Here is a 12,217-nt window from a genome sequence, read left to right on the forward strand (position 1 = left end):
ATGGCATCACCAACTCGATGGAAGTAAGTTTGGGTGAACTCTGGGAGTTGGTGATGGACAGGGAGGCCTGGCGTGCTGCAGTTCATGGGGTCCCTAGGAGTTGGACACGAATGAGCGACTTCACTTTCACTTTTCACTTTCATGCATTGGAGAAGGAAATGGCAACCGACTCCAGTGTTCTTGCCTGGAAAATCCCAGGGACAGCAGAGCCTGGTGGACTGCTGTCTCTGGGGTCACACAGAGTTGGACACGACTGAAGCGACTTAGCAGCAGCAGCAGCAACATATTCACATGTTTGGGGCATTAAACCAGGGACATTTGGGGGGAGCCATTTTTATGCCCACAGCATGTATGTATATACTCTAATATTATGTATTTATTGATTCATTAACTTATCATATAAATATATATATATTCATATATTATACATAAATATTAAGCTCAATAAATGTAAATTTTCATTGTCTTTTCTGGCAATTATTATTATTTCATTCCATGATTATTACTGAAACTAATTTTGTCATATAGAAGAATGTTAAATACAATCACTCCTAGTGTAAATTATTCTAGGTATTTTACTGGTAAATCCTCTGCTAGTACTCTTAAATAAAACATACACTTCTCTTAAATAAAATGATTATTCACAGTAACCATTTAAAGCTCATTCTTTGAGTCAGCAAAATCAAAGACTATATTCATACACCACTAATCCAAAAATATAAAGTTCCAAAAACTTTATTTTATTCATCGAACTTTTTTTTTTTTTATGCTTGCTATTATGTGTGATTGCAGGTTATTTTCTTTTTTTTTTTTCTTTTTAGTTTTTTATTTTTTTAATTTTATAATCTTTATTTCTTACAGGCGTTCCCAAACATGAACCCCCCTCCCACCTCCCTCCCCATAACATCTCTGTGGGTCATCCCCATGCACCAGCCCCAAGCATGCTGTATCCTGTGTCAGACATAGACTGGCGATTCAATTCTTACATGATAGTATACATGTTAGAATGCCATTCTCCCAAATCATCCCACCCTGTCCCTCTCCCTCTGAGTCCAAAAGTCCGTTATACACATCTGTGTCTTTTTTCCTGTCTTGCATACAGGGTCATCATTGCCATCTTTCTAAATTCCATATATATGTGTTAGTATACTATCGAATTTTTTTTAAGTGTAAAATTAAAGAGAAGGTCCTTTACAGGGGGTGTTGTGGATTTTTTCAACTCTGATATAGCAAAAATGTCTACTGACCATTTTAGTAGAAATCACTTTTTCTTTTGTTACTCATTCCTTTAGAAGCAGATGTCCAACTGCTTATATTTTCCTGTTTTTATATAGTCACAGAATATAGCAAGATACATTTGTTTGAAGCAAAATTCCTAATGGCATATGGAGGCACTGTTTTTTTCTCCCTTCTCGCAGCAACTAGGATTAATGAACAAGGAACAAGCGGCTGACATGAAACCTACCCATGGGGGTGCCAACGCCATAACCTTTGGAGTCTATGAGGCCACCAATCTGTGTCAGGTTACAGTTCCGCTGGGTGACAAACTCGATGGTCGTTGACTCCATTAGGAAAGCATAATCAGAGGTGAGGACTCTCTGGATTCCTTCTTCATTACTTTTGACGAGCACAGACTGCCTCCTGCTACTCATAAAGGCCCACATTTTGTCATATGTGGAGATTTTTGATTTCTGGGGAAAAACAGGATACATAAGAAAGATATTCCTTAGTTTCCATGTGATCCTACAATATTTTGATGAAATTAACTATGTTTAGTTTGCTCATAATACTGTATAATTGTATTGTTAGTAAACAACAACAACAAAAATCAAAATCTGTGAAGAATCATTTCTCAGAGCAATTCTTCATTGTATTTCCAGGCATGGAGCAGATTTATTTAGCCAAATATATAAAAAAAATGCCCTAAGATTTAAAATATCACAACTAGTAAATCATAGGAGGCAATAAAAAAAGAAAGAATAAAACAGACTAATAAGGAGGGATTTTTGTGTTTGTATCTCACATGAGTATCTCATGTGTACAATTTTATCTTTCAACATTACTATAGCACCAAATTTGGAAAATGCAGACACTGGACACCGATTGACACTATAAAAGTGTAAGAGATTTTTTTTCCCCGAATTCATTGTTGACTATGACACAGATGTTACATTATCCCCCAAGGACACATACAAATATAAGTTGAAGAGACAAGAGGAATTTGTTACAAATAAGGATATTACAAGTAAGATGACTACATTTCTGCTGAGACACAATCTGGACACCATAGAACTTCTTTTAACCTGCCTCAGGACAACAGGAAATCAATCATCCAGGTCTTACTAACTAAGGATTCCTGGACCAAGAAAATAGAAGAGTTTTTATATCCAGCTGGAAATTCTCAGTAGGACTTCAGTACGACTTATTGCTAAAGGAAAGGAATGGGTTTTGTTCAGAAGGCACTGCTAAAACATAAATAGGAAAAAGGTTAGCATCTGCTTATGGAAAGCTCATTTGTGAAACCCTTACCTTAGTTTCATTCTTATACCAACACAAAACATAATATTCCAATTATAAACACAAGGAGGATTTTCACCTCATTGGTTGTTCTGCCATAAAACATTGAAACTATTTTCCAATAAACAGGTATACAATCTTTTGCAGTATAAGTATAAATTTAGTCCTACATGTGCCAGGACATAAACGTGATATTATTATTCCTCCCACTAAAAGATAGTACAGAATAATATTTTTAAAAATTATGGCACTATTTCAATGATAAAATGGGAAGAAAAAAATTAATGTGGAGGTGGGGAAATACCTAACGGTGCAATATATGCTTTATAAAAACAAGTATAGCTTAGAGCTAAGAAGCAATAAAAATGCAAACCTTTGCTCTCCAATGAACATTAAAACATGCTGATAGGCCAGTCTTTGAAAGAAGGCAGCTAGAGCACCCAGAATGAGATTGGCATGATAACAAATTTGGGCAGCTATGGTGGCATGTCAGTTGTTTTTAAGGAAAATAGTCAAATGTTTGGAGTAGAAATGGGAAATGAAAGGAAGACTGTGGTGATATTTTTACTGGAATCATTATGACCAATAGTGAGATTTTGCAAAGATATATTTCGCTATCCAAATTAGGAACATAATGAGGCTGGCTACAACAAGTTCATTTCCTTTCAAAGGTAAAAAATGTTTTCTCCTAATGTTTTGGATTAAGTGAGGTCAAAATACAAAATAAAATCAAAATCAGAGCTCACTTTCAGATTAAAGAGATTTTATGTAAAAAATAAAATTGGACACAGTTTTTGATTTAGTGAATCTGTGACTGATAACAAACACAATCCCATGAATGTAATACTAAAAATTCATGTATCAAAACTGCATGTTCATTACTTGACAATTTAAAATGTAACATCTTTGTTGTTGTTTAGTCAATAAGTTGTGTCTGACTCTTTTGTAACCCCATGGACCTGCCAGGCTCTTTTAGATTCTTTTTTCATACAGGCCATTACAGAGTATTGAGTTCTCTGTGCTATAAAATAGGTCCTTATTAATAACTTCCTGTCTTCCATTTTTACTTAAATATCTCTTAATATATTTCTGGTTTTCTTGAATCTATTGTCTATGATTTTTGTACAGTTTCAATCATCTTTCCTGTCTACAGAAAATAAGCCTATTCCTAGTATTCTTATATGGGATAATAGGTTTTGATAGAAAAGTTACCCAAACTGCTTTGTTTCTCATAATAAACACCCAAATATTTCAGTGTAGAGATATTGCCTATCTGCTGCTCACTCACATTTTACATGGCTTGCTTGCTAGTTTGGCTGTCATTCTTTGACTACAATTTCCAACTGAGCACAGTCATCTATCAGTTATGGCTATAAAACACAACACTGTGTAGCCAGATATGGGAGATAAGATTAAAGTCTTTGTAGATTGCATGTATGTATGTGTTGGTATGTGAGGCCTTTAAATTCAAACTATTTCTATAGAAAGTTAAAATACAAAACTAGTCTTTAGGGTCACCTGGAAATTTTATTACTTTTATCATTTTCAGTAGTGAAGATAGTATAGACGTTAGTTATCACTAGTTTAAAAACAAAAGGCTTGAACATGAATTTTACTGAAACACTTAAGTTTAAAGCAGCTAAGATTTCTTATAAAGTATATGAAGAAAGTATCTGAACAAAACACTAAGGCTGAATATGAAGCTTACTATGTACTTTTCTCTATAAATATGGCCACACATGAGTAATTGGTTACCTATACTTAACTAATATATAGATAAATTCTGAATAATGTAGGTCCGAGTCAGAATGATCACCAATTCTTTTTCTTTTGTTAAAAAAATATGTTCTTATGCAAGCTAACTAATCTCTTTTAATTTTAGTTTACATGGTAGTCAAATATCTACCAAACTTCTAAGGTTTTTGTGAGGATTAAATAAGGACACTACATGTAAAAACACTATGCAGTAATAAGACATTTTTGTTACTCTATTTGTTAAAAAGAGAGCATAATACTACCAAGTGCTTGTGTTTTATTTTTGTTAAAAACACCAATATCATCTTTGAACACATATTCTCTCCTATGGTGTGAAACTACAAGGCAAAAGAGGATCAGATAAAGTGCAGCAGAACAAAATTTTGGAAGGAGGAATGCAGACAGATGAATGGCAGTTGAGCTAATCAACTTTTAAGGCCCTCTTTTCCCCTGCAAAAGTTTCTGAGATTAACATTTCCATATCCCTCTCAAAGCCAGAATGATTAAAGGTCTAACAAAAGTAGAATATATTGAAAAAATGTCTTAAAAACAACTCTCTTTGTGACTGCTCCATCCCACCCAAGCAAAGGCCGAGAGGTTTTATTCTGTGGGAAGTAAACAAGAGCACACTGGATGAGTTGATCTAGGCAAGCCACACTTGCCTAGAATGAACATGTTGGAATCTATAACCAATGTTGAGATCAGTCAGCCCTCTGTCTGTCTTTGATCTTTGAATTCCTCCAGGAAGATATTTTTAAGCAAAATTGAACTTCTCTAAAGAGACAGTAATAATATTAATAAAACAATAACAACAAAAAAGGTAATAATAGCAGTTAACACATATAGAGTTCAGCATGTGCCAAACATTATTATAAATTATTTATACATATTAAATCATTTAAGTCTTATAACATTTTTATTAGGTGGTAGATATTTTTGTCCCCATTCTAAAATTAGAAAATGAAAACATAGAGCAGTTAATAGTTCACCTAAACTCATGTGGCTTCTTCCTGGCAAAAGTAGGAGGGAAACATGGGTAAACAGGCTACCAGTTCATAGTCTTAACAACGATGTACTATAACAACTACAGCTAAAGGCACATATCATGGATTTACAAAAAAAAAATGAACCACTACATCACCCTAAAGTGAAGCTCATAGTTTTTCATCCTTAATTAAGCACTTGTGGTTGCAGTGAGTCTCTAACATAAATGATAAAGAATAAAACAAATAAAATGACATTAATATCCTTAGCAAGGTAAAAGATATTGCATAAATTCAAAGAAAAATTCTAAATAGACTTTGTTGAAAGATAACACGTTCAAAGATCAGATACATATTAAAAATCTGATATAAAAAATGGAATCCTCAAGTGAAATGTAGAATAAAAGAGGATTTTAAAACAGTGCAACTGACTTGACCTCTAATTTCAAAATATATATATTAAATACAGATGGAATTGTGCTAATACTCTAAGATCTAATGCATAAGGAGGAAATAAGGAGACTCAGCTAGTTTTATTTCTAGCAAAATAGAAATTGTTGAATACTTTCAAAATAGGAAAGACCATAGGATCTCTAAGGTTAAAAATAGTATATGAAAGCTTTACAAGTTAAATATTAAGAAGAAGAACTCATTTAAGGTCAGTAAGCAGGTAACTAAAAACAAAAGTAATAAATATTTATATATTGTCTGAAAGTTTATGTTCACTTATGTAGAAATAAGGAAATATCAAGTTGCCATGTGAACTAAAGCTCATAGGTAGAAGATGGGGCATGTTAAAAGATTGATCTGTATATTATGTCCTCTCAATCTCCTCTTAGACTAATGTTAGCTTCATTCCATAAAGTAGCTGGTGATCATTGCCAAGGGACAAGATAAAATCAGGGATGGAGAATAAGCTGCTGAACCAAATGTAAACAGTCTTTGAAGGTTCTCCAGCAACAGTGACATAGAGAAGTGAGGACCTACACAGAGCACCAGAAAAGACTAAGGAATTGGAATATAGGTTGGCACCAATGATGCCAAATTTGTTAGGACGGACAGTCTAGAATAATGTATTATTTAAGAGAAACATGAAAAACGAAAGCCAGGTAATAAACAAAGCATGAAATATTATAAATTTTCCATAAGGCAAGAATTAAGGTAATGGCAAATTAGATATAGAAGAGAAGTTATTCAGATAGAGTAAAGTCAAGTTAAAAAATGAGTTAGTGAAAAAAAATTAAACATAAGAACATCTTGTTTCACTCCTTTACTTCACAGGTGAGTATACTAAGGCTACTTGATTAAAAAAAAAAATAGTAGTGAAGACAGATTTTAAAGAGAAACTTGCTGATAGGATTTATGACATCATAATTTTAAAGAAGGATTTTAATTTCATAATGAGACAATAATGTCTTTAGCAAAAATGAAAAATATTCCCAAGTATTATCATTATAGTTATGTTGTACACAGTAATATAAAGTCAAGTAGATAAATCAAGTCTCATAGATATTGATTGAAACAAATAGTAAAATCAAAGCAATATAAAGGAAACTCTACAACTCCATGGATGATAGCCCACCGGGCTCCTCAGTCTATGGAATTCTCCAGGCAAGAATACTGGAGTGGATAGCCATTTCCATCTCCAGGGGATCTTCCCAAGCCAGGGACTGAATCTGGGTCTCCTTCATTACAGGTAGATTCTTCACTGTCTGAGCCACCAGGGAAATATATTTAAAATATTTGAAATAAAATAATCTGATTTTCTCACACAACTACACAGCCACTCTAAACACCAGAATAAATTTCTTTCTTTTGGGATGTGTATATACGTGTGTGTGTCCCATATTAAGGACACTTTTCCTTCTATACTGGACAGATTTAGGATGTCAATGTTTAGCAGTGTTTATTTTATCAAAATGCTGAGGCTTGTAAGTTGACTTGGTTTTTGCTATATCAACATAAAACCAATAAAATGAATTCATAAGGCACTGTCTCTTTATAATAGCAGTTTTCAGAGGCTATGAAATGTAAACGAACGGATTTAAAAAAATCTTGTTAAGAATAAGAAATACAAGACTTTTTAAAAATTCACAGATGCCAGAAGATGTTGTGCTTTAAAAATAACATTCAGTATACTTAAAAGCTTTTAAATATATAGATGATTCCAAATGTAAACATATATAACTTTAGTTTCTGACAGAACTCAAGATAACTATGCAACCTGAAAGTATCTGGCTCTTTGCAGATCTCCAATAACTAATGGGTTTTAGGCAACATTTTTCCTGAACGTTCTAGAGAGAGACATTTACAACTGGTAAGATATTAGTGTAAGAATGTTGTCGTTGTTTAGTCAACTCAGTAGTGTCTGACTGTTGGTGATACCACGAACTATAGCCCACCAGGCTCCTCTGTCCATGGAATTTTCTAGGCAAGATTATTGGAGCAGACTGCCATTTCCTTCTCCAGCGCTTTGAAATTTTGTTTCTATCCCATCTAAAATGTTATGAAAGCCAAACAAGTAACAGTTATTCTTGTACCACTGGCATAGAACTTTTATTGTGAACAACATATTTTACAAATTCAAAGCCATCTTTAAAAAAAATCTTTGACTTAAATTGTTTAGTATGCAAGTGAATTATTCTCCCCACTCCCTTTGCTCAATGTCAAATACAAACTAAAATTCAAATAAAGCACAGGGAGCTCAGCTGGGTGCTCTGTGATGACACTGAGGGGTAGGATGTAGGGATGGAAAGAAGGTTCAAGAGGGAGGGAATATGGCTGATTTATTTCATAATACAGCAGAAACTAATACAACATTGTAAAGCAATTATATTACAATTCATTTTTAAATAAATGCAAAACCAGAAAAAATAAAATTCAGAAATCATTTTGTGTCTATGGACCTATAAACCTATCTGATACCTTAAAAATGGTAAGAAAATGTTTATGAAACCTCTGGAAACAAGAATTTAAATTAACTTTTTATGCCTGTTCTACAGGAAAGCTTATTTTATTGAATAAGAGAAGAAATCTTTAATATTAATCTAGTTTGAACTATTATGACCACAAAGCATCAACAATACAAAGAAAATCCAGTGCTATTTTGTAATGTTTTTTAAAACATAATATTTGAAGTTTTGGCTACAACTCAAATTCTTTAAAAAAGTTTATCAAGTAGTTGTTGTTCAGGGCTTTTTGTCCAACTCTTTGTGACAACATGGACTGCAGCCTGCCAGGCTCCTCTGTCCGTGGGGTTCTCCAGGAAAGAATATTAGAGTGGGTTGCCAGTTCCTTCACCAGGGGATCTTCCTGATCCAGGAATCGAATCTGGGTCTCGTATTGCAGGCAGATTCTTTACCCTCAGAGCCACCAGGGAAGCCCTTTTATCTAGTAGCATAGCACCTAAAACATCTTGAAGTAACTTTAAAGATATACTTCATTTATGTTAAGAACCCATTTATTTTTATTTTAAAATATAAAACATTCATGAAACAATAACTTATCTCCTTAGCAGAATTAGTTGAACTCTAATGTATGAATGGATATGGTGAAGTACTAGAAGAAGAAGCAGTAATTTCTGATGATTTTTCAAAATTACCAAAGTAAATTTGGTGTCATTGGCACTTACTCAAAGTATTCCTTTTCAATAAATTCCACATTACCAATTTTATTTCTAATATTAACTTAAATATTTGATAAAAATGCTATAATAACATTTTTCATATTGTTATGAAAAAGTCAGTATGTATTCATTCCTAATATGTGATTTGAAAAAGCCCATACCAAGGGAGACCTTGGTAAAGGAGAATCTGGCTGAGATTTGCATTTTAATTTTTTATTACAGTAAATAAATTACCAACAACACTGGAACATATGTGCTAGGTAAGAACAGCTGAGCCCTATCTGGACTCATCTGACCTTGGTCACTAGGAAATTAGAGTTAATTTAGGAAAACAGGACTGAAGCCATATGTGGTTCATATCAAAGGTGGATCTGAGGCAAATGCAGTGATCTGAAAGCATTTGGTTGTTAGCAAACCTGACAGTCCTTGGAATAATCCCGGCAGCTTTATCTCAAAGCATCTGTAATCTTTTAAAACAGGTTATTTGAAGGGAAAGACAACAAAACAGAGAGAACTGCTCTTCTTAATATTATTGAGAGTTAGCAGAGGAATAAGACAGAGAATTATGACTGAGCATAATATGATGGGCAGCAAGTTTAAAGTTATTTGGTAAAGTTGTCCTTTAGAGGAAGATGAGTCAGGATTTGATAGTTCATTCTAACCTGTTTAGAATTCCTGCTGATGATTCTTCTGGCCATTGCATTTTATTCTTTAAATGAGATATCATGAAATTTCATGCTCAAATATTTTATTCTCTCATAAATAATAGCAACCAGTAATAGATTTTACTGTCACTTGGTCAAATTTAAATAAAATTAGGAACCATCTTCATTTGGTCAAAGGAAGAACCTGAACCACAATTTCTTGGCCATATCGAATAAAATGCTTCCTTAACAATTTCACAGAAATGTTAAGGAGGAATGAATGAGAACAGACATAAAGTCACTTTGATTAGCAATAAAACTCTCTAAAGATATCAGGATTTTATTCTTGCTGCAAACTTATATGATCAATCAATGGAGAAACATAACAACTTTCTTCTAGGACTGCAGCATATACCTATTAAATTCTGATATCTATTCCTTTACCTTTGGAATAATTTATAATTTATAGGAACATGGAAACATTCACTTGTTTACCCATTCACTCACTTACCCATTCACTCACTTGTTCTTTCATTCCAATATGTGTTGAGTACCAGCTTAGTAAAAAAGACCATAGCAGGCACTGTGGATGCAAAGCTTAATATCTCATAAATGCTGGAAAAGTAAACTAAGAATTATGAAATGGTGGGATAAATGTCATGACAAATGACAGATGAGGTGTAACCTAAATTGATGAGGGGATGTATGACAGGAAGTCAGAGGAAATAATTCCCTTTCCTTTACGATTAAAATTAATTACACTTTTGCTAGGTCTCTAGCTCCTCTCTAATTGAAACTCTGAAATATAAATAGGTGTGAGGAAAAAAAATCATCAACATTTGAAACTCTTAAAAGAACCATCATTTTCTAATACAATGGACCAGTTAGAACTAATTGATATCTACAGGGAATTTCACCCCAAAACAATGAATTTCACCTTTTTCTCAAGTGCACTTGGAATATACTCCAGGATAGATCACATCCTGGGCCATAAATCTAGCCTTGATAAATTCAAAAAAATTGAAATCATTTCAGGCATCTTTTCTGAACACAATGAGGTAAGATTAGATGTCAACTATAGGATAAAAAACTATTAAAAATACAAACATATGGAGGCTAAACAACATGCTTCTGAATAACCAACAGATCGTGGAAGAAATAAAAAAGGAAATCAAAATATGCATAGAAAGAAATGAAAATGAAAATACAACAACTCAAAACCTATGGGATTCAGTAAAAGCAGTGCTAAGGGGAAGGTTCTTAGCATTACAAGCTTACCTCAATAAACAAGAGAAACATCAAATAAATAACCTAACTTTACACCTAAAGCAACCAGAGAAAGAATAAATGAAGAACCTGAAAAATTAGTAGAAGGAAAGGAATCATAAAAATCAGAATAGGAACAAGTGACAAAGAAACAAAGAAGACCATAGCAAAAATCAACAAAACTAAAAGCTGGTTCCTTGAGAAAATAAATAAAATAGACAAACCATTAGCCAGACTCATCAAGAAAACAAGGGAGAAGAATCAAATCAGTAAAATTAGAAATGAAAATGGAGAAATCACAACAGACAACACAAAAATAAAAAGGATCATAAGAAACTACTATCAGCAACTATATGCCAATAAAATGGACAACTTGGAAGAAATGGCCACATTCTTAGAAGAGTATAACCTTCCAAAACTGCACCAGGAAGAAATAGAAAACCTTAACAGGTCCATCACAAGCCAGGAAAGTGTAATCAAAATTCTACCAACAAACAAAAGCCTAGGACCAAATGACTTCACAAGTGAATTCTACCAAAAATTTAGAGAAAAGCTAACACCTATCCTACCCAAACTCTTTAGAAAATTGCAGAGGAAGGTAAACTCCCAAACTCATTCTATGAGGCCACCATCACCCTAATAAAACCAGACCAAGATGCCACAAAAAAAGAATACTACAGGCCAATATCACTGATGAACATAGATGCAAAAATCCTCAACAAAATTCTAGCAAACAGAATCCAATAGATCACATATCATGACCAAGTGGGCTTTATCCCACAGATGCAAGGATTCTTCAATACTTGCAAATCAATCAATGTGATACACCACATCAACAAATTGAAAGATAAAAAACATGATTATTTCAATAGATGCAGAGAAAGCCTTTGACAAAATTCAATACCCATTTATGATTAAAAAAAAAAAGAACCTCTGAAAAGCAGGCATAGAAGGCACATACCTCAACATAATAAAAGTCATCTATGATAAACCCACAGCAAACATTATCCTCAATGGAAAAAAATTGAAAGCATTTCCTCTAAAGTCAGGAACAAGACAAGGGTGTCCACCACTACTATTCAACATAGGTTTGGAAGTTTTAGCCACAGCATCAGAGAAGAAAAAGAAATAAAAGAAATACCGATTGGAAATGAAAAAATAAAACTCTCAGTGTTTTCAGATGACATGATCCTCTACATAGAAAACCCTAAAGACACCACCAGAAAATTACTAGAGCTAATCAATAAATATAGTAAAGTTGTAGGATATAAAATTAATACACAAAAATCCCTTGCATTTCTATATACTGACAATGAAAAAACAGAGAAATTAAGGAAACAATCCCATTTACCATTGCAATGAAAAGAACAAAATACATAGGAATAAATTTACCTAAAGAAACAAAAGACCTGTATATATAAAACTAT

General features: G+C 33.3%; 1 protein-coding gene across 1 annotated transcript in view; it reads right to left on the reverse strand.

Annotated features, from left to right (window-relative positions):
• Window positions 1–12,217, reverse strand: part of GRIK2 (glutamate ionotropic receptor kainate type subunit 2) — a 726,582-nt gene that overhangs the window by 38,374 nt on the left and 675,991 nt on the right. Inside the window, exon 14 of the mRNA XM_052645572.1 lies at window positions 1,466–1,691. Within this exon, the coding sequence (XP_052501532.1) occupies window positions 1,466–1,691 (226 nt within the window). The remainder of the gene's footprint in view (window positions 1–1,465; window positions 1,692–12,217) is intronic.

Source organism: Budorcas taxicolor, chromosome 9, assembly GCF_023091745.1.
Source record: "Budorcas taxicolor isolate Tak-1 chromosome 9, Takin1.1, whole genome shotgun sequence".
Lineage (NCBI taxonomy): Eukaryota > Metazoa > Chordata > Mammalia > Artiodactyla > Bovidae > Budorcas > Budorcas taxicolor.